This window comes from Blennius ocellaris (assembly GCF_963422515.1).
Source record: "Blennius ocellaris genome assembly, chromosome: 21".
Taxonomy (NCBI): domain Eukaryota; kingdom Metazoa; phylum Chordata; class Actinopteri; order Blenniiformes; family Blenniidae; genus Blennius; species Blennius ocellaris.
This window is the reverse complement of record NC_137670.1, coordinates 7,798,198-7,821,384: the sequence shown is the minus strand read 5'-3', so window position 1 is coordinate 7,821,384 and position 23,187 is coordinate 7,798,198. Positions and strand designations below refer to the sequence as shown.

The 23,187-nt window shown below is 47.0% G+C and overlaps 1 protein-coding gene across 4 annotated transcripts in view; it reads right to left on the bottom strand.

The window, feature by feature from the left end:
* The window catches only part of LOC308145406 (myosin phosphatase Rho interacting protein), a 38,477-nt gene extending 16,124 nt beyond the window's left edge, over positions 1 to 22,353 (bottom strand). For all 4 annotated transcript variants that reach the window (XM_080516828.1, XM_080516827.1, XM_080516829.1 and 1 more), the window contains exons 1-9: positions 21,495 to 22,353; positions 15,009 to 15,086; positions 14,153 to 14,218; positions 6,081 to 6,232; positions 5,909 to 5,993; positions 5,654 to 5,825; positions 5,130 to 5,577; positions 2,255 to 2,381; positions 1,678 to 1,776 (exon numbers count right to left, since the gene is read on the bottom strand). In XM_080516828.1, the coding sequence (XP_080372954.1) occupies positions 1,678 to 1,776; positions 2,255 to 2,381; positions 5,130 to 5,577; positions 5,654 to 5,825; positions 5,909 to 5,993; positions 6,081 to 6,232; positions 14,153 to 14,218; positions 15,009 to 15,086; positions 21,495 to 21,617 (1,350 nt within the window). In that variant the 5' untranslated portion in view covers positions 21,618 to 22,353. The remainder of the gene's footprint in view (positions 1 to 1,677; positions 1,777 to 2,254; positions 2,382 to 5,129; positions 5,578 to 5,653; positions 5,826 to 5,908; positions 5,994 to 6,080; positions 6,233 to 14,152; positions 14,219 to 15,008; positions 15,087 to 21,494) is intronic.
* Positions 22,354 to 23,187: the final 834 nt, after the last annotated feature.

Below are 23,187 nucleotides of genomic sequence, written 5' to 3'. Positions count from 1 at the left end.
TCGTCTTCTGCTGATTTCACACCAAAAACAACCGAGCTCCAAGACAACATCAGCTCCGGCGTCGCTGCCGTTTGACGACACATGCTCGCTCAGCCGGGGGGGGGAGAAGTTGACCCGACCCGTTTAAACTTCAGGATTATGATCATGGCAAATGTGGGAAGAAAAAAACAACTTGAAAACTAAAGAAATTGCAGGCCGGGGTCAACTTCTGCCACACGTTGCTCAGACGACTGCCGCCGTAACCTGCGGTGAATCCACGCGGTGGCAGAGACGCAAGCACACAAAGTGAAGGGTGACCACAGGAAGCAGCGTGAAACTGTGATTGTCTCAAGACACACACACACACACCGTTGCTGATTTCCCACCGACACACACAGAAGTGCAGAAAAAAAAAACAAAACACACACATAGATGGGGACGACGATAACCTGGAGAAGAGAGGGCTGCAGGGCCCCCTGGAGGACGGAGGCTTGTTCTATCACAACCACACCAACGCCAAAGAAACATCGGAAATAAATACATAAGTCAAAAAATTAAATTAAACAAGATCACTGAGAGGACATAATTTCATGTCAGGTAGTTGCATTATCCCCCCCACCCCCAAGTATAACGGTATTAAAACCATCAGAAAGTACTAGAAGACGTCAACCCAAAACATTTTGATCTGCGTTACCTAACCCAGCCACCCCTCCCCCTCCCGTCGGCCCCGGACCCGGCACTGCGGCTGACCCCCGGGTCCCGCCGCCCAGAACAAGGGCGGGCTTTGTCTGGCGGAGAGCGCCTCCGACGCGCCGACCTCGCAATATTTCACCGCCGAGGTCGGGATAATCTGAGCATAATCTGAAGCGGCTCCGTTTGGCCGAGGCTCCTCCGGAGCAGTTCTGATCGCGGCTCCCGAGGAATGATTACAAACCTAAAGAGAGCGCGAGAGGCGTCTGGGGGTGACATTTCACCCTAATCGAGTTACGTTATTACATTACGTAACGCGGAGTGAAAGGGTTCACTTGTGGAGTCTTTAAGCTTTTTTTTTTTTGTCAACAACTCTTTTCGTGAGAGTTCGATGTTATTACTTTGAAACTTTAGCCCCGGTTGCACGACAATGTTTTGGAAAAGTTTTGCATTTACACGAAAACGGTAGAAACTTTGAAAATGGTGTCGTCAGCATGTAGAGCTACGAGTAGGCGCTTTTGGTTGCTTTTAAAAAAACAGAATTAAACCACACACACGTGCGAACAATAAGCTATAAACAGTAACAATGGGAGTAAACAGTCATTTGTACGGACAGACGACGAAGTTTGATTATTATTCCGGTGACTGTTAACTATAAAACTACCGAGCACTGTCATCATGTCATGACACCCAAAATTTTAAATTCCGTTTTCTATTTGGGACACATTGTAAACAGAGCAAGAGTCAACAACAACAACTGTTACACTTTTCGCTAAATTATGTTCCTTTTGTCGTTTTTAACTTCATACCACAATCACAGTTTGTTTTGAAGCGACGTTCGATGGCGCTCTGAGGAAGACGGTCGAAACATGTCGGCAAGGTTAAAAACCACCTTTCCCTCCGGATTGCCGCTCAAAAAGAAACGATATCACCGTGTCGTACGTTTCACTCCAGCTCCGTGACGACATCTGGAGCGTTAATGCGACTCCCGTGTGCATTTCAACTCACCGTCATGACCGACTCGGTGGTCCTCCGGTCCAGCGACTTGGCTCTCCTGAGGGGGGGCCGGGTGGAGGGGAAGTCCAGCCCCGGTCCCAGGTCGTGGCCCTACGTGACAAGGCACACGGATCAAACACACAAGACAAGGCAGGTGCTTTTGTTAGAAACCTGCTGTGCTTTGGGCGGGCGAGGACGAGGCGACCGCATCTCAGGAATCGATTAACGAATCGTTTAGCGGGAGGCTAAATGTGTGACGGTGGATGTGTGTGTTATTATCTCAGCATGTGTTTGAGATGTTCTCGTGTGTGCATGACTGACAAAGATCTAGGGCCAGAAGGAAAAAAAAAATGTGAGTGTGTTGATTTGATGTCTTGCTGAGATCTGGTTTGAGAGGATGTGGGTGGGAAATGGCGTGGGGGGGGGGGATCCCGCCGCAGGATGAAAACTGGAAATGAACCGACCTCTGACCTCCAACCAAAAACAAAGTCGGGACAGAGGGAAGAGTCTCGCTCCGTCTATTGTAAATGGACGCACAATGTCGTCCCTGTTGGAGCAGATCCATCACAAACACGCGGCGGCGTCTTACCTCTCGGTGGAAGCGCCTGTGCTCGCTCCTCCCCTGCCGGGCTCCGAGCCGCCCGGACTCCTCCACCTCCATCTTCTCTTGGTTCTCCAGCTCCAAGGCCTCCAGCTTCTCGATAACACCGGAGCGACTGCGACGCACAAAACGCCACATGGTGTTTTTTTTTCTTTTTTACAACAACTTCTTTCTCTTACTGAGTGATTGAAAGACAAGATCTGAGCAACGGACCAATTTCATTTTTATTGTGGATTCAAGTGTTAATCTGAGCAAATACCTTTCACCTGGATGACAGTCAACCATTTCTGAACGACACCAAACAGCCCACTGATTGGCTGGTAGCTTTTTCTTATTAAAGGCTTCCTTCTCCAGTCGGGATGTTTGTTTTTCTTTGCGATCAGCTAAACATCTCAGATTGTAGCGTTTCACCTAAAGTACAGTCTGAACCACGGGGGTTTAGTTTTCGACACACGATTCGCAAGAGTCTGGTTCTTTAACTTTTGCCTTTTTATTCAGATTATATATTTTGAGTATGTTGCTAATTTTATACAACAGACTTACTGCGTGTGAACCGAAGCAGCTAAATCGAGGTTGGCCTCATCAGTAATAGCTTCGGTCCCTTCTATACTGACCCGTCTTCCTCGTCATTATGGAACGTCTCTTTAATGAAGGACCACTTCCTGTGGAGATTCCCCTCCAGGGTACGGCCAGTGCCTGACCACAGATCCCAGAACGGCCGAGGCTCACTAGTGTCCATTTGCAACCTTCCCGTGGCCCAGGATATGGCCGCCCTGACACATTCCCACACAGGCCTTTTGTCGGGTCACGGAGGAATCTGACTTGCAGAGGGAAAAGGGGCGAGAGGCAGTGGGGAAATACTACATTACACTTTAGCCTAAATGCTGCCCTTATTTGGGGACTCTTCCAGCTAAAAGCGGCCGTCCTTAAAAGGGAATGAAGGAGAAGGGGAGGAGGACGGGGACAGTTTGAGGCTGGACGACAAATATCAGGCATCTTTTGTCTTTTTGTTTTTGTTTTTCTTATTCAAAAATCCTAGGATTTCCAAAGCAACCTCAAGTAAAGATGTCAGACGGGCAAGACAATCTCTGATTGGGATGAATTGACGATGATGGAATTTGTTTCTTGACTTTGTCCTCAAGTTTCCCTCGCTTGTTGCATAAACGTTCCTGCTGGATTTCGTCAGATGTTTAGTTTGAACGACACTTGGCACTAGATGATGTGAAGGGAGAGGTTTTTGTCTACCGGCTGACAGTCTGTGTCAGCAATCGGTTTGAACTGAGTTTCCACTTAAGCAGTGAGAGTGACGATCCGGTTCCCCAGAGAAAATCTGACAGTGATGTCTATTTTAGAGCTTGATGACATTTCTTCAAGTGACCCTTTGGGAGAATGTGTTGACCAATCTCTGATCGAGTGCATGTAAGAATGTATCTCTGCTGATCCAAACATTGTTTTCGTAAACACTAATAAATGGACACGTTCCATCAGAGCAGAACCGTGAATTGAAGAAGCGTGAACATCACAAACAGGGTTTTGATTTCGTCAAAAGTCTACTTGTGTATTTGCGGATTAACTGAATGAGGAGACAGTGGGTGTGTAAGGGAGACTAGTCAAGGATCAGTTCTCACTAAATTGTTCTGCAAGGGACTCTTGTGATTTGTGACTGACGAGTAAATCTGACAATGTTTTTGTGTAATGAAGTGGATATCTGACTCAGGGGGTGGGGGGGGTTCTGTAGCGATCCCCGCTTCCTCAGACTAACCCAAACCCTGAACTGGCTGAAGTGGAGCGGGAGAGCCGTGCGTTTATGGGGCACTCCTACTACTTTCCTCTCCTCCTTTTCCTCCCGGCATAGACAAAGAGATGTGAATAGAAGCAGGAAGCCAGTTCTGGGAGGAAAAAGATGACCCCCCCCACCCCCACCCCCCCTCTACATATCCCACCCTCGCCCACTGGGCTTGTTTGAAACGCTGTGACCTGCTCGTGAACAGCAGCGCTGGCCAGGAGGCAGATTACTGAATGGAAATTATGGAGTGTGTTTGTACAGTCTGCGCTCACTAGGATACTGTTGATTTAGAAAGATTGACAGGAAAGAGAGATTATCAAGTAAAACACGGGAGAGGATGAGTGGTAGGGATGTTTTCTACAGATCCAGTCTTATCTCCACCGTCCCACCGATGTCTCACTCATGTATATATGAAGTAGACTGAAAGCCTCCTGCGTCACAGGACTTTGTGTCTGTGTCTGTGTGTGTGTGTGTGTGTGTGTGTACATGCGTGCGCATGCCTTTAAAAGGATAAACCAGCGGCTCAAGTATTTCCAGACCAGTGTCTGTAGCACAGGAGGTGAAATTCCCAGAAAGCCCCGCGCTAACCAGGTGCGTCAGGTTAAACCACAGGGCTAATTGGACGCTTTAACCTGCCAGCGGGACGTTGCCGCGGCAACTCAATCCCTGCGCCAACAGCCTGACCTGCTTTCATAAACTCGCCACGTGGATCAGGCGCGTCGGGACGCCAAAAAAGTGTTTGTTTACAAATCGTTCTCAGGGTGCAACATGGAAGCGAGTTATAACAGCTTTGGCTAAACACCGTCAGGCACCGGTGAGTAGTTCAGGCTTCCTCTCCAGTGTCTTCACCTCAAGGTGGGTGGAACTAAACAGGCAAAAGACCCAAAAAAGGGAGGGGAGCATCTTTTGTCTACAGATTCAGACTTATTGAAGATCTGTAGATCTCAACTAAAGCTATTATCTCATACTGGCCTTGTGTTTGGGCGCTTTCTGTCTGAAATCAAATCACTTTATTCGGACATCTCATGATCCGATGCTTATTGAATCACTCCGCTTAGAAGGGAACAGTTTGCTCACCTCCTCTCGGGGCTGAGGACAGCCTCCCTCTCCTGTCTGTCGGGACTCCTGAACCGACTCCTCTTCTCCGCCTTCCTGGCCTCGGCCTCCAGCCGCCGGGATCGTGTCGTGTCGTGGTGGCTGTAGGCGTGGCCGCCGGCCCTCTGGTTGGCCGGGTGGCTGTCCGTGCTGGTGACGGTGCTGCCGCTGGCGTCCGAGTCCAGGGAGCTGACGGAGCCACTGATGTGGGAGCCGTTGGAGAGCAAGGAGCTGCCGGAGGGGAAGGGGTCGCTGGGGGCCGGGGACAAGCATCGGGGGACCCCACCCAGGCTGGAGCAGGAGCCGGTTGGGGAGAGCAGGTCGCTGGGGGGATGCGGGGTGGAGCCATGCAGCGCTAGGGCGCCACGGTCCACCTCATCACCGTTGACCGAGCCTGCGTCGGAGCCTTGTCCGACGGACATGCAATCAGCTGGGAACAAGAAGACGACCATTTGACTTGCAGTTTGAATCTCATTGGTCTGACTGGAGGTTGGCAGCCTCCATACCTGCAGGGGGCAGCGGTGATCCGGGAGGCAGGTCGGCGGCAGCCCACACTGCCGCCCCCTCAGCCTCCCTCTGGTTCAGTTCCTCCTGCCAGATGATGGAGCTGGAGTCTGGAACCTTCTCCGCTTCGGGGATACCAGAGCCCGTCACCGCTACCTTGGCTGGACCCGGCTCCTGGGTGAGGAACAAGCGACGACGTAAACAAGAAGATCATGGAACACGAAGCAGCTGCCCCTTTCAGCGTGTGGGAACAATACCTGGGATGTCGCAGGCTCTACTTTGCGTTTCTTCTTCTGGTTCTGTTTGTTGGTCCGGGGGTATACAATCAGTTGTTCACTCCACCTGATAACAGTCAAAACAAGTTTGAGATGTTCATTCACCTGAAATCATTTGTTCAAAAGGAAGAAAAAAAAGCCAAAGAGAAATTACCCATTGATGATTTCTTTATTCTCGCCTCTGATGAAGTACTCCTGGTCGGGAGTGATGATGCAGAGAGAGTTCTTCTGGCCCGTCTTGGGCTCGGCGTCAATGACGTCCGAGCAAAGGTTCATGTTCACGGTGCCCTGAGGCAGCGTGCTCGGCTGGAGAAGACACAACAAGACCGATTAGTTTGTGTCCTGGCATGTAGAGTGTTCCACTTCAATGAATTCCTTTAAGGAGTTTAGGCAAATCAGAACCATTTAAAACTATATAAAAAGCAGACTAAAAACCTCATGTGAGCGACTTGCGTGAAAACTTGATTCCTACAGTGACAGAAATATACCAACTCCTCCAGTTTACTTGGCTGACTTCACCATAACAGCAGACACAACCAGAGATAACTGGCCCACATTAATGACCACACAAAAACATACACACGCCTGGACACCAAAACCTGACTGAGATTTGTCTGCTTGAACGTGAAGAAAACAGCAACAGAAATATCAGGTTAATGAAAGTATGCAAGGTCACAATGACATTGACCTTTGGCCACCAACGTTAACCAGTTCATTGGCTTTAGCTAGAGAAATCCAATCACTTCCAGTCAGATGAAACATGTGAACCAAATTTAAACAAACTTCCTTAAGCGGTCCCGAGAATACCACAAAAGTTCTTGATCTTTAGCCTTCGAAGCCTTATCTGGCTTTTTTGGACGAAAATTCCTTCAAAGCCTGAGAAAGAACGTGACAAAGAGCCTTTGTACAAACCAGCAGATGTGAGTATGCTTGATTGGACGAATGATCCACATTGGAGCCCACTCCTGTCACCGCCATAAAGGCATGAGGAAAAACAGAGAACAGGGACAGTTTGAAACGCTGCTGTTTCCTCGCTGGGTGGACGCTCCCCGGACCAAACAGTGATATCATGGATATCACATTTTAAACACTCCAGAACCCAAACAAGGGAGAAAGCAGGCCTCGGTGGACCGGGCCCGGCAGGCTTCAAACAAAGTCTCCACCAAGCTTTCTTCTTCCGTCAAGCTATGCTGGGTCCCTACAGTACAAACCTGTTGACACCAGATCGCCATGGCAACCGTGCACATCCCTTTGACTGCGGAGCGGGCCGATTGAATGGGGGAGATGACAGGAATGGGACGCAGAACTAAAGCTGCTTTGTGTGTGTTCCCGGTGAAGGACATGCGGCTGTATGAGCTTTGTGAAGCCAACACCGGTGTCGGTGAAAGAAATTGTGACGTCACTTCCTTTGGTGGTATTTTGGAGCCTCCTTAACATCAGAGGGAAGACGTTCCCCATGCGCTTCCTCTCCAGCCCCGCGCCGCTCTGTTATCAGGCTTCGCTGGGCTGCAGATGTAAAACAGGTGCTGGCTGCTCATTCCAGCTCCTTTTAAGGCCACTGAACACAGATCCAGCTTTATTAAGATCTGCCTGTAAAAAAAAACCCCGGGGGCTGCCAAATATGGCAATTACGCGGCGTCGTACTTCAGACCTCAGACGCTGTGGAAGAATTTCCTCCGCTCGAGAGAAAAGGACAGAGTGTGAGAAGAAGTGGCAGCGGCTGACGGGATATGTGAAACCCCTCCGAGCGGCGAAACGAACGCCCCTTTAAAATCGGCCTGCTGGATTTGCTCCGGTGACAAAACCGATTGTGCCGAGAGTTCTGCTCTCTCGGCATCTGTTAACCAACAGGATCTCTTTTGACTGATCCGGGAACGACAAAGCCGCAGACACTTATGACTGCAACCGCAATTAATAGTCTTTGCTATTATGAAGGCTGGAAACACTGAAATCGCACAGATTACCAAAACTCGACGTAGAATCAATGAGGTTTTTAAACATACAGTAACTTCCCTTTAGTTCCCGACATACCGATCATGCCGATGCAGCAGACGCAACAAACCTCGTGTGTTAAAAGCGTCTAAGAATGGTAGCAGGCTAATAGACGTGATGAGGAAACGGACGAAAGCCCGTTGCTTGGCACCAATGGATGGAAAGTTTTTGTTTAAAACAAAACTGCGGGATCGAGGCGTCGATAAGAGCCAAGGCCGTGTGCAAAATATGCAACAAAGAATTTGCACACCACAAAAGGCATTCAAGTCGTGTGATGCTAAACATGTCGCCGCGAGCACAGATATCCCAATCTAGTAAGGCTTAAAAAATGTAATTAAATCTCACCAATTCAACTTACAATGAATGACTGAAAAGCTGCTAATTATTTTGACAGGGTAATTCTAATCACTTTCCATCACTAAAACTGTTTCAGTATTTATCGTTTAATGTTCCTTCTATAAGCTTGGGGGGGGGTAAAATTGAATGTGTTGACTTCCTGTCAGTGTTTTAGCCAGTGGGGTTCTCCAATATATTCATCCACTGTTTCTTTATCCAGAAGCCAATCAGGAAGCGGAAACCGTCAACAAGTCAAGACGGTTCATCACAACGCAAACAAGAGTCATGATAGCAGTTTGACAGTTTCAGCCGTGAATTGGTGAAGCACATTAAAAAGTTACCTGCCAGTTCTGACCTGGAACCAGCAAAGGCCAATAGAACACAACATAGCTAGAATAAGCCTGTTAAATAATTAAGACGAAGCTAATTTAGGAAAGACGCTAAAGCTCAAGTTTTCAAAAACGTCAACTCTCTCTCCACTTAAGTGTAACTTCGCAAAAAAGCTCAGACTCCAAAAAGACAAATCAATGTAATAGGCACAATCGCACAAAAATCCCAGGTGGATGGGGAAAAAAAAAATTCATGGGGTAAACATACACAATGCAATTACTCTATTAGAGTGCCTTTAATGAGATTGGAGTTGATTAAATACAAGCAGAAACACCATATATGCAACGTTTTATTTTTCCCAGCATAACCCCACAGAGCTTTTCACATTTCCACAAAACCGAACTCGTCAGCACTTCCTGACATTGTCGCCTACACCAACCCCGCCCCCCCCCCCCCCCCCCTTAAAAGGGCCTGCACTACAAAAACAAAGGTTGCCAGCCGCTCTATTCTTCAACAGGACCAATAACAAGACTGTAAAATGTCATACTGACCAAAGAGCTCAACATCAGAACTCTTGTAAAGAGACTTCGACAAACGGAGGCTTATTAAAAGCGGATTTGCCATAATAAAAGCTGCCGGGTTTGATCGGACGGCTTTCGGGAAGCAGAGAGGCGCGCGACGCGGATTCTCCGTCACTCGCTGCCGTTGAGTGGAGCCTGGACGACCACGGTCCAGCTGATCCCCGCGCCGACAGCAACAAGAGCAACTGGTTGCTTAGAGACTTGCCCCCTCTGCTACTGGCACCAAAAACAAAAGACGTAGACCTTGCCAAGGCGACCATTCAAAGGCAAACGTATTATCCTGGGTTTGATTCCGACACGACTGCGCCAACCTCTATATCCTCCGATTGTGTCTGGCCTTCCATGGGGGCTGACTAATTTTAACTCGGCTTGTGGGATATTATTAAAAGCAACCGCTTTTCTCATACGCTTTGAGATCTCTGGCTGAGATGAAACCAGACGCTAAGGGGGTGAGGGGGGGGTGAGGGCATGAAAAGACGGCTGGACCAGCATTTAGAGTGAAGTGGGGTACAGCCAGTCCATAAATGAGAAGTCCTCCAGGAGGTTTTTTTAACAGGCCTGAGTCAAAGGCAAGTCCGTCACGGTGTGCTCCAAGGAGGAGACCGCTGTTTTATAAGGTGCTTGTTCCTCGACACAGTCCGCTCCGGCGCGGCCGCGAAGGAAAAGCCTCCACGCTGCAGATTTAAGTGGAAAACGTGTTTCGACAACATGCTCCAGAAAACCAAGGGCCACAGAGTCGAAGTTCAAAAGCTGCTATATACGTTAGCGTTGGCCATTGGGCTATTTACACCGGAGCGACCGAAACGATGGCTTTTTGAAAGCGGCTCGCAAGGTGGAACTTTTTGAAATCGCGCAGATTGTCTAAATGTAATGTTTGATGGAACTTAAAAAAAAACTGAAGACGACGTGGAATGAGCCCAAAGCAGGAGCAGCTCCAGGTTAGAGCTCTCCTGGTCACTGACCCCATGACCTCAGAGCTTTCAGGGTGGTCTCACTCCTTTTTCACTCTTGTGGGGGAAAAAAAAAAAAATCTGTGTCTTTCTCATTCTCACTTTTCCTTTCGAGAGACGCTGCCCTCCGTCTGAGGCCTGATCCGATCCCGATGCGTGCCGTGGCAGAACGTGTTCGAGGAATGTCCGGGGCATATCTTGACGTTTTCCCTCAGATGATGATGATTTTTTTTTTTAGGGGCTTGCGTTCCCTTTTTTTTCTCGCTCTGTGGTCTCAGGAGCTGGGAGTTTGCTGCAGTTCACCAAATAAGGGCATTGGAGGGACTGGAAGGAGGAATGCAGCTGGAGACGGGAGAGAGCATCTTTCCCTGTTTCTTTGCGGTGGAAATAGCTCGGCTTCAGGGGGCTACTGCTTCAGAGAGACCGCCGTCTGCTTGGCAGAAAATAACCGGTGACGTCGTCGGCCCCTTGACTTGACGAAATGTTGAGAGGACCTTCTCTTTTGTAGAAACGTTTTAGGTCACCCTGGTTGTGCAGAATGTCGATTTGTAAAATGGAAGTGTCCCAAGTGAAGACGAGTCCCGGTGGGGCCAGTTTTGGTGCTTTGCTATTGATTTGTAGCTGCCAAAAGCATTTCTTTATTTATGCCTCAGTAGTGATATCCCAGTGGGCTCATCCAGTAATGAAAGATTAGTAAAAGCAGTAAAGATGAAATAATGTCCACAAGATGCAACAGATAAGGAAAATTGTAGAATATATTTTTAAAAAATCATGGTCACCATAATATTCCCTGTACATGAAATTAAATGTACTACAAGAATACATGAAAATTACAATTTTAATGTTTTTGGTGTTTTTTTTAAACAAACTATATGGTAGGTTTTCCAGATTACTTCATGAGCTTTGCTTTTGAACTCAATTAATAGTCCCTTGTCATATAAAAACAAAACAAAAACAACAAACACTTCTTCAGTGTTACACTCTTCTGCTCCCGTGTCACCTCACATTTGTACAAGACACACCGTTTTCCAACACACAAAAATAAGAACCCAAATAATCGGAAAACAATCCTGAACGTGTGTCAGAAGCAAACGGCAGAGGAGAATTCCCAGGCGGCACCGCGGGCCGGCCAGCAAACAACTGGATTGTTGTTCCACACCATCAATGGTGAAATTCCTCAGATTTCGGTTTAAAAGGTCTTAAAGGAGAACCGTGCTAATTCTGCCCTCGCGAAATTGTGCAACGTCGTCTGTGGCGGTGACACAAAGGGCACGCAGGCCCCCCCTTCTGGTGAAACAAATCCGCTTTGTATCTGGTCAGAGTCCGTGGCTGAGCCGCCGGCATCCTAGCCCGTTTCCTTACATGCACTCGAGTGACCGTGTTAGATTTGGCCGTTTCCACTAAGCTCATTTCATAACGTCTAACGCAGCGGGTTCAGAGCCGCTGGGTCTTTTCCTTTGGGCAACACGGATTTCGCTTTCTCTGGAAAACATTGCTGAAATGGTGAAATGTGGAAAATCCGTTATCAATTCTTATTTTGAATTACTTTGATTCATCCCTACGTTCAGGACAGTCAAGCACACATCCTTTGTCACACTTAGAATTTAATATTGCGAAACATTTTCAAGCGGATCTGCCATTCACGCTCCTGTTTCTACAAGAACAGAGAACTAGAAATGAATGGTTTTAGCATTTTCTGGTCAGTTTTGATGATGATCACAGTTAAAAGTTACGCAACGGTACGTTGGGAATCCACTTTCGGTGACTCCCAACGCCATTGTGCTGCAAAACTGACAGCCGTTTTCACTTGAAAACGTCACGTAAACAAGCTTTCATCTCTCGCTCATCAAAGACTGCTGTACATTCCTTTTGAATATTCCATCAATCTGTACTTCAAAAAGTCAAAAAGGTTCAGAAGCTGAAAGCTGCAAACCGTCCATTACAGGTGGGTGTGTCGAGTGGAATTAAAGCAGATGTAATAGGATGTAAACAGTAAGGAACCAAAACAAAAGCAGGGGTGGGTGTGGCTGGTGCAGATCGCCATGATCTCAAGGGGGCCGACTGGAAACCTCGACCTGCCTCCGCACACGCCGTTATCGGCTCGGAGGTTTTTCCTGGGACGCCACTTCCCTGACCCACTTTTCCTGCCTGCTTGGGGGCGGATGAAACGGCGGCGGGACAATGAGGCGGACAGCTTTTGGGATGGTCCGCGACAATGAGAGGAAAACAGCAGTGCGCGGCGGCCGGGGCGGGTGTCGCTGGAAACGCGTTACACGGTGGAAACTCGCACCACGCAGCCTCGCCGCCTTCCTCCCATTGTCACCGCCGGCTGACGGATCCACCGCGTGGGACTTCAAACGGAATCATCTGGCCTCCGTGCGCACACACACACAAACACACCTGCTGACAGGCCCCGCCCCTTTTGGAGGGAAGCGGTGTGAGCTGCCTGGTGGTGTGTGGCCCTCGTTGTTTACACACAAGCAGAGTAATCTGCAGCCTGATCGGCTGGATGGGTTTGGTCAGCCGTGTGTCTCACTCTTGCGCGCGCGCGCGCACACACACACACACACACACACACACACACACACACACACACACACACACACACACACACACACACACACACACACACACACACACACACACACACACACACACACACACACACACACACACACACACACACACACACACACACACACACACACACACACACACACACACACACACACACACACACACACACACACACACACACACACACACACACACACACACACACACACACACACACACACACACACACACACACCTTTTGAAAATGCTTCAACTGTCTCCATGGCAACGGCAGGAAACACCTTTGAGAAGGTTTTTTCCAACACAGCTCTTCGTTGTAATTGTGCTTGACCAGGGAAATTTAAGGATTTGACTTCTAAAAACAAACAAAATCATTCCCTTCGCTTTAGGTCTGTGATGATTTGTGCTCAATACAAACAATTAAATAAGATGATCCTATATCTTGGTGCTCACGTGTCAATTGTCACATTTTCCCCATCTTAACTCACAAATTTATGCAAGAAAACAATTAGATCAGTTCAATCTTTTTTGATAAGTACAGTACATTGCACATGATGTCATGATATTAAGTTTGCAATATATTGAGCCGATATCCACAGGAACAAAGAGGTAGGAGCACATTCCAAAACCGTTGAGCACGGAGGGCATTTTGTGGCGTCATTGGTTCTCTACAAACGTTTAGGCTTTTAGGTTTATGTTGGATCAATTCTTCCCGACGCTACAGATATGATACTGACAAGTTTTCACTCACTCGACCTGTGCTGCTCGCAGTGAACAAATGATTAAAAACATCAAATCGATTTTGTGGATCAGATGTTCATGAGCGGAACTGTAGATCCCTTGTGCCTCTGTAATTTGTTTTTTGTCTAAATGGTTGCTGTTAAACTAAACTTCGATTTACTGCCAAGAATCCTGAATGTTCTGAATCAACATGTGAAAGACAAATATCGCAAAAAAAAACAAAAAACCTGCATGAACTTTGATGAACCGTTTCCACGCCCTGCTCACTCAAAATGACTGTTTAAATAAGATGGCAAAAGTGTGATTCAAACGCACAATCACAATTCATTTGAATGGATCCACAGCCCGAATCAGTTCCTACTTGGTGGCCCACACAAGTACAAAAACATTTTCTCAAGCCAGACATGAGTTTTTTTCCTTGGGTAACTAGTTACACTTTATTGTGTTATCACTGGTCAATGAACTCAACTACCGGCTGCAATCGGAAAAGAAATTACCGGTGCCCTTCATATGCATCCTGCTGTTGATTTAAAGGTCGTACCAAGAGTGCTCGACAGTATCCAGCAACACAAGACAAATCCCATAATATCCCATAATATCAAGATATCAGAATAAGAACATCCACCAAAGCAATATTTAGCTTTTTGGTCCCAGGGACATATAGGATATATTGTGTGGCAGTGTCGTGACGACGTACGCAAGCTATGAGCACTACTCACCGATTCGTCCAGAGCGAAGCGCAGACAGCCGTGTTCGTACAGCACGAAGAACCTCCGCTGCCATTTCTGTCAGGAGAGAAAAGAATTTTCTTTATCAAGAAAAAGATATATATAAATAAATAAATAAATAAAAACCCGGGATATAAATCATAAAGCGTTGGGGGAGCAGAGTAATTTGCTCAAATGTGAAGATGGGGTTTAAAAAGTACTTTTATTGTATGTTAAAAGTCATATTGCTCTACCTCCAATGTGTCCAAAGGGAAATGTAGGCAGTGAATAAAAATAATGAGATTGCACTGAAACGTTACATTTGTTGCTGTTGGGCAACTCTTGATACAGTAAACTCCACAATTTGTTCGTCATCTGTCACAAATTGTGCAGAAACGGCAAATGCGCCCAACAAGTTGGATTCAAATTGGATTTATTTCAATTCTCTTTGGTGCACTTAGTGATACATTGAGATACATACATTATGGCCAAAACCACAATAAAAACTAAAAAGGTAAGTACTAAATCAATTAAAAATGCCCATCTGGCTAAAATGGCTAGAAAATATGGCAACATTTGAAAGTTTTTATGAGTTTTTATGAGACTTTGAGTTGTAAGTTAAAGTTTTAGCATACATCTACATAGCTCAATCTATAGAACTTTATGAACTGTGAAACCGGTATTTTAATGTCTGTTTTGCTTCTCCCGGCGAATGATATCGTGTGAAAAGTGGTAAAAATGGCTCTTTTGGTCATAAAGGGTGCAGTTTACAAGTGATTTACGGGTTTCTGGAACCCGAGCGGGCTCACATGTGGACGTTTTTTTTTCAAACACATTGGACATCAGTAGGGGCCACAGACGCTCTTACCCGGGATCTCTGCATGGGATTGTCGAAGTCGGTTCCCTCGGGGGCCAAGCACAGCCATCCGCCATAAATAGGTTTAGCCTGTGGAAGCAAACGTCCGTTTTGGTAAATCATTAAAACTGCAGAAGGTGAGCTGAGGGGAGGGGAGGGGAGGGAGGGAGGGGAGGGGTTGCAGAGATCCAGATGTGGAGACTGACTTTACGGAGTGCGGAGTCACTGGCTGCTCTTTGCCCCCCTTGAGCGCCACGTTAACCAGCGGCTCTTTTCCTCGAATCTAAACGGCCGGCGCTGGAAGGATCCAATTATTCGAGTGGCGTCACTGCATGCCTGCCATACATCCACACATGCCTGGCTGAGCCTGTGGAGACGTGCCCAAAGAGACGCTTTGGATGTGACGATCCCAGGTAAAAAAAAAAAAAAAAAAAGAGGGTGGACGACATACATCAAACTAAACTATCTGAATTGTTGTTATTGTTCTCGCGCCTGTGGAGAAGCAACGTTCCAGAGAAGTTCGGTTTGCAGTGAACAGACACCCAAAATGCAAGGAAACGTTTTTCTATTTTCACTTGAAACGGTGGGGCCTTTAAACAAAATTCGACTTCCTGGTTTCCATGAGGTACCGGGACGCTAAAGTGACGACCGACGCTGGCGTCAAATTACCTGCACTCCATGGTATTCTTCAGGTTGCCATAGGAACTCAGTTTGGACTACTCAAATAGGCTGAGACAAAAAAAAAATTCATTAAAAAGGTCATCTACTCAAAGCACATCAATCGATATAACAAAGAGGCTGGTGTCAAATTACAAACGCGTAATGCTGCAAACTTAAAAGATTTAAACCTGCTAATTTGGCTTGGACTGGATGTAAACACCCAGAACTGAACCTCATTAGAATTGCCCAAAAGGGCCACCTGCTCAATACTGTCCACAAGACTCAACGAGGCTGGTGTCAAATTACAAGCACTTCATGACATGAGGCCAGACCATAGTGAATACTCAAGATTGTAACCAGGTTTGCTCTTAACTTCAGATCATCCGTTTTCTTTGTCAGACCTCCTGCTCCAAGCAAAGGGACAACGATGCTGGCGTCAAACTACAAGCATTTAGTGATGCATTTTTTAAAAATTCTAGATTGCTTTAAGTGGGCAACAATAGAATGGATTACATCAACGTCACATCTGTGGCATCCATCAAAAGGAACATGTTCCTGGCACTCGGACCATCGGGGATTAACTCGGATTACCAGAATTTATTCTGTGAGCAGAAACGCACTCGAGAGTTTACAAGAGGCAGAGTGGGATGTGTCACGCTGTCGCAGTGGCGTCTTCGATGACTCAAGAACTGGTGTGTGAGGACAAAGTGGTCTTCCACTCGGGGTGGGCCTTAAAAGAACTGAAGCCGTGGTTCATAGAGTTTTAACTGAATCGTAGAAAACAATCAAACCTATTTAAAAACTGGATTGTAATGCGTCGACTCCAAAGTCATGTCACTCCTTCCCAGGCACGTCTTCAGTCGGTACTTCAATTGTGCCGAAACACTTGGCAGTGTAAACATAATTACACCGGCGGCAGTACGAGGGTTGCGTGACGGGTTTTTTCGCTGACAAGTAAAGTGGAGTCTGGCGTCGTCGCGCCGCCGTTACGCGGAGGATCTCGATCACGCGGGGGGAAACCCGTGTCGGTGTCCTCAAGAAGCTGCCTTCCAAGACGTTTTCAAAGGGGCCAAGACTTCCGCAGACTTTCCAATAACGGAGCTTTCCCAGGAGGCGGGGAAATAAAGAGGCCGTCGGGGTTAAAACCCCAGAGGACTTGACGAGTTACACCCTCCGCATGTTATGATCCGTCACAAAGCCTGGCTTTTGTCAACGACGGAATGACGCGGAATGCTCCCTTCTCCAGGACTGTCGGCAATGAACTTTGACCTTCAGTCATCTGCCGCGACAAAAACACAATATTTGTGTGTTGTCTCACAAATATTGTGAGAAATACAAGTACTACAATATATGAGCTGAATAGTTGACCCTTGTTCTTCTCTTGGCTCCAATTCACTTTATAATTGGTTAATCAAATCTTATCTTGATTTACACATCACGTTTATCTCAACAACAGTAAAATTACTATACAACCCTGTTTAACGGCTTTAACAAATAATGTGTGTTTCATTGTGGTTAAAGGCTTCAAATGGCTCTTAAGACAGAATATGGAACAATGTTTAAAACACTGTACATGTTGAGTGTTTCTCCCGTCTTAAAATGTGTTTAGTTGACAGAGAAATCTGCCCCCAGGTTTTATTGATTCACCGATTCAAGCGGCGATCCGGTGGACAGAGCTCTCTCCGGTAAAGTACAAACGACGGGAGCTCCAGTGGTTAAAAACTCAGCTGTTCGCTCTTGACCTCCGACAGTTTGAGAAACTCAAAACTCCTGATGCCCCCCCCACCTCACCCATCCCCCCCACCCACCCCCCTCTCCTCATCTCACGTTCAAACCTTATCCTGTCTGAACCACTCTCACAGCGTGATGACTTTCCCGGAGCCTCGCGGTGATGACCTGCGCTAAGCGACCGACTTAAAGCAGCAGCAGCAGACGGTGGAATTTTGTGGGGCTCTTGAAAACACGGCCGTCCCCTTGGAGCACACCGACTGTAATAAAAGACTCCAGCAGCCGCCCCTCCCCCCCCTCCAGCCCACCTTTTCTCTCCAATTGTTTGTATTGGACACCGTCTTTTGAATGCCTGGCTCGCTTCCCTCTCAACAACTTTTCAATACGGGCTGTTATGAAGCCAAACGTCCAACCAGAAGCTCTCCTTCTAGAAATATCGCAGACTTAATATGAGACGACTTGAATCACCGGTTTGTGGCCCGACCGGGCGTAGAGGTCACTGAGTTCACGTCCTCTGAAAGCTATCGCCACCGTCGCCGTGGACCCGCTGAATCAGGCTCAGACGTTTAACACCGTTGACGTGACGTTATGCAACGCAGCTTTCGGTCTCCGTTAATGGCAGCGGCGCGAACCAGGCCGACGGTAAATCCTTACAAAACCTCACTTGTGCAACCGAGCTCCCCGCGAGGTGTTTGGACGGCGGACAGCCCGAGGACGCATTTTTTCAAAAGCCCATGAGGCAACCAGGACGACCACGAGGCGGTTTTGGGGGGGTTGGGGCGGGGTGGATGGGGAGATGTCTTTCTTTCAGGAAGTAAGCCCCTCTGGCTCCGAGTGTCGTCACACTTTGACGACCCGAGAGAGAGCGTGGGCCGGGTCAGAGGGAGGATTAGAGGAAGTGATGTAACCACGGGCGTCCGAAGGGTTAACTCGGCACAGAAAGCAATACACACTCCTGAACAGTACAACCCCCCGCCCCCCCACCCCCCCCAACCCTCCAAACACACACTCTTAAGAGGAGGATGCTGACGTTGTCGTTTGGCTCCTGAGCTGCGTTCAAGGGCCCATCTGGGCCTCATCATCTGGGATCAATTAGAGGATACAACAGAGACTAAACTAATGATCTAAGAGAGGGCGGGGGGGTAGAAAAAGACGTGTTCGATCCCACACAGCTGACTGCAGCTTCACTTTTTCTTTTCAACGCTGATCTTTGTAGTAGATCTTAGTAGTTTAATGTGTGTAAACCTCTTAAACCTGGCGAGCATCGAAAACCAACGACTGTATTAAAAAGTCGCTTTGAGACTCTTGTGACCCCCCCTAAATAATCAACGGTTACATGTTTTGTGGAATTCAACAGAAAGAACCCAGTTACGTTCAAACAAAAGGAAAAGCGCCTTTCTTGGCCACGAGGTGGAAGTGTTGTCATAACCAAACAGTTCTACTAGCCAAGAAGTAGGACAGGAAGTCAAGTCAAACTTTCTCATAAACAATAAACTACGGAGACAAATCAAACTGTCAATCTCGATACTTGAGAAGTATTTTTGGGACTCGATATAAGAAAGTCGCAAACCGGTTCTCACTACTATATAGATAACGATATTAGAGATAGCGAAACCAACAGTCATTTGAACAGGAACAATAATATCCATGCTTTAATAGTAATAAGTATAAAATGTTGTAAGCTAATTATTTCTATCTTGAGAATACATGTAGTGGGTAGATTTGTATGCGTTTTACATTTATTTACTGTACATTGTTGTAAGGACAAGATGAACAAGATAAAACATGTTATCAATTTCAAAATATTAAAAGATTGTCGTTTCTTTATGAAATATCGGCACATTTAGTTAGAATGACCGATTTATGGTAATGAAACCCACAGAAACTGAAAAACTTGATACAAACTTGATACAATCTGCAGACATGTTATTGAATTCTTTGATACCCTTTTCGGGTTTTTTTGTGATCATATTTGTATTAACTTAATCACAAACAAGATCAGAGACGTGTTTACAATCTTTTCAAGTGAAAACGGCTCTTTGTTTACACGACAGTTACGACTGATTCCATTCCCAGACAACTGCCTCAATGTTTTTTGAAACGATTTAGTTAACCATTTACATAATCATGGCAAAAAAAACAAAAAAACACATCGTCGTTCATTATCAAAACGATTCCGTTTCCAGCAGATCGGGACCGAAGTCGACGTGAAGCGCTACTATCAGAGGTTGATAGAACGGCCACGGTACCCTTACATGTCTATGCCCATTAAAAATGTGATTTCATCCGTTTTTTTTGTATCGGCAACAATGATCCTCACTGATCGACACCAGTACTGATGACCTGCAAAAATGCCAATGGCGTGCTGATCGTTTGCGAGGACGCAGACGATTCGTCCAATGAACGATTGACTGGACTTCCGAGCAAGAGGCAGACCTTGTGACGTCATTGTGATATCAGGATCAGCGCGCCTCGGGGTAAACAATGGCGAGCAATGCTAACAGAGGCAGTTTAACTGTTTAGATGACAATGGGCAGATATTTCCTGCATCCCTCCGTCAGTACAGTGTAAACGAAAGCCTGATGTTTACTTCACACATACCTTCAACACTTTCTAAAACACATACGTCGATCATATCAACAGAATATTCCTGTTACACAATAGGAAGACGATACTCCTGAGGGTTTTGAGATATAAAAAAACGGACAGAAGCGACCGAGGTTCCCGAGGAGAGACGGAAGGTGTCTTGCGACCGAGCCAAAATAAACACGGAGATAATCTGGCACTGATTGCATCACTTTAATCACATCCGGCCGGTCGCTACAACTCCTCGGAAGCTCTGCAATTATTCATTTAAAGTACGGCAAGAGGACGGCGCCAAGTGTAAAGACCTCAACGAAACTAGAACTGATTCTTCTGGTTTATTCATTGATTAATTCCCTTTTCTCTGGTACAAGTAGTAGATCATACTTTATTCATACAGTTGGGGAAAATCCCTTTGTTCTGTAGTTACCCATCCTATTTCCAGAATGTGGTAGGGTTGCCACATTGGGGCACTGATGGGGGCCAAAGGTCGTGTCGGCAGTGGGAATCCCAACTTACAAACTTCCAATCACAGATCCACTTCTCCCAGATCCTCCTCAATATGTTGCTTGTGACAGAGCACAATGCAAGGGTGGGTTTGGTTAAAAACTCAAGATTCTGGAAGCTTTAAATGTTACGATGTGCCACCAAATTGTGAGAGAAAGTTAGAAAATATGAAATATAAGCGAGTTGTGGTTGTTTATTTTACTGGTCTGTTGTTCTTGTATGCGCTTAGTTGGTTGGTTTTAATACCGGGGTGTAAAACACATTAGTTCAGGGGAACATCAATTTCACTTTTTCAACTTTTAGGTTTTTCCTTGTCGTGGCACAGAGTACAAGTTTAAAAGTACTAGTACACAGTACTGAAAATACTGACAGCATGGCTGGGGAGCCATCCTTCATGGTAACATCACCAATGTGTTGCAACACTTAAAAACTCCTTCGTTCTGGTCTCAGTTTTCCAAAAACAAAACCAATAGCGCCAAAAAATTGGTACAGTTTCAACATAAAATACACTTTTAGTTGTACTGTGCAAAAACAACTGAAATGTCCAAAAAAACACCTCAGAATAACCACTACATTTGGGCCATTTTTCATGGATTTATCACTGATATTTCAGCTCAGGATTCAGTGTTTTGCGTCGACGAGCCTCAAGAAAATAGTTTTTTTCCTCCCTCTTAAAAATCAACATTATCTTTGACTTTTTTTTACAATTTGCCTGGTTGTTTGTGCAGATTGGAACCTCTTCCCGGCCTTTATGTTCGACACAACTGATGTAAATGACTACAATCTCAACATAAAGTTTAAAAGTGGATGACTTCTTTGTTACTTTTTTAACTTTTCTTGCTCGTTTCCTGGGCTGGAGCCTTATGTTTGACACCCCCTGATAAATATGCCTTCACTTTACATGCTCCTCATCCTCAGTGATGATTTCTCTTTCTAAAGTTTGCCATCAGTTCCCAGGAGGATCCTCAGAGATGCCAGCCTGTAAAAACCCTGAAAACAAAGTGTGCTGGCCCCCCTCACCTGGGTCAGGTCCTGATCCGTCAGGAGGTGCAGCTCCCGGGGCTTGAAGCAGTTCTGACATTTACTCTTGTTGAAGAAGTTCGCCTGGAATTTCCTACAGGGATTCTCTTTGGCGGTAGACATTATTTTATGTCATGCACTTTCTGGACTCTCGGTGAGGAGGAGGAGGAGGGGGGGGGGGGGGGAAGGTGGGCTGCAGTTCTTTTATTTTCCCTTCTTTCTCCTATATTTATCCCAACTTGCACAAAGCTCCGGCGCTCCGAGCCATCTTCCGAGTGAAACACCGAATTAAAGTCGCGAGTTCGGCTCTGGATCAGAGGTCGAGGTCCCGGATCGGGTGTTTCCAGCGGGGGGAGAGAACCAGCCTGCCCATGGCTCGGTGGGTGATCAATGCCGTCTGCAGTCCGTGGCCTAGCCCAGGTGGCTAATATCCTGTTAGCACTCCCGGAGAAACGCTCCGCGGGAGGAACGACGCGCGGCTACACCCTCCCGGCTCCGGGACGTGAGGTGACCGCGGGGCTTCCCGGTGCCCCCGGCCCGAAAGGAAGAGCTTGGCAGGCGGCTTATCCCCCCCGCGGCAGCCGCTCCATGCCAACTTCATCCAGGGTGAGGTTAGCCGCCGTTAGCTGCCCGGGCTAGCTGGAGGAATCCTCCCACAAGCCTGCAACTTTTCTGTTAAAGAAAAAAAAAAAAAAAAAAAAAGGAAAGAAAGAAAACAAAAGAGTCGGGTGTGTGTGGAGAATCCGGGGAAGTGTTTTTTCCCCTTCCAGGCAGAGTCTCGGTCCGCGGGGCTCCGGGTGTGGAGGACTCGGTCAGGAGGAGGATCCGGGACTCGGGTCCATAACTAGCCTGTTAGCAGCCCGACGTTTATTTTCTTCTTTCCCAGCGGAGCGGAGGGAGGAGGAGGGAACGGCGGGAGGGGGCGGAGCTTAGGGGGAAGGAGGGAGGGGAGAGGCCAGAGGGAAGGGCAGAGGGGGAGAGGAGGGCGGAGCGGAAAGAGAAAAGGTGGAGGGAGGAACGGAGGAGGGAGGAGCGGAGGAGAGCAGAGGGAAGAGCCTAGGAAATAGTGGATGAGGAAGGGGGGTGGAGGGATCCTTATGGGGGAGGAGGAGGGAAGGGTGGGGCGGATGGAAGAGCCTCCAGAAGACGAAATGGGAAGGAGGGATGAGCTGATGGGGGAGGAAGGAAGGAAGGGCAGACCTGGGAGAAGAGCTGATGGGAAGGGGTGATGAATGGGGGAGGAGGGAAGGGTGGAGGCGGAGCGAGGGAAGAGACAATGGAAGAGCGAATAGGAGAGGAGGGAAGAGCTGTGGCTGGAGCAGACTGGAAGGAAGAGCCTGAGGAAAGGTGGATGGGGAGGATGGAAAAGAGAGGGGGTTATAGGTTAGCCTTCTCAAGCTGAATCTCACCACTCGCTCACTGGCGCCCTCTACGTTGAGAACACCTCATTGCAGCTGTCGTACACTGATCGGGTGGGTTGGTGGGTTTACGGTTTACGTTTCCGCTCATGTTGAAATAAATAAATCTGATTGCATTTCCAAACATTGAACAGTGTTGTTATGAAAATATCCAACTGAAATCAACAACAAAAATCATTATTGGACGAATGATATTTTTTTCTCTCTCTTTTATCATGTATTTTTTATACTGTCAAACTTGGTCAAATATGTTCAATGCACCTTTCAAACATCTT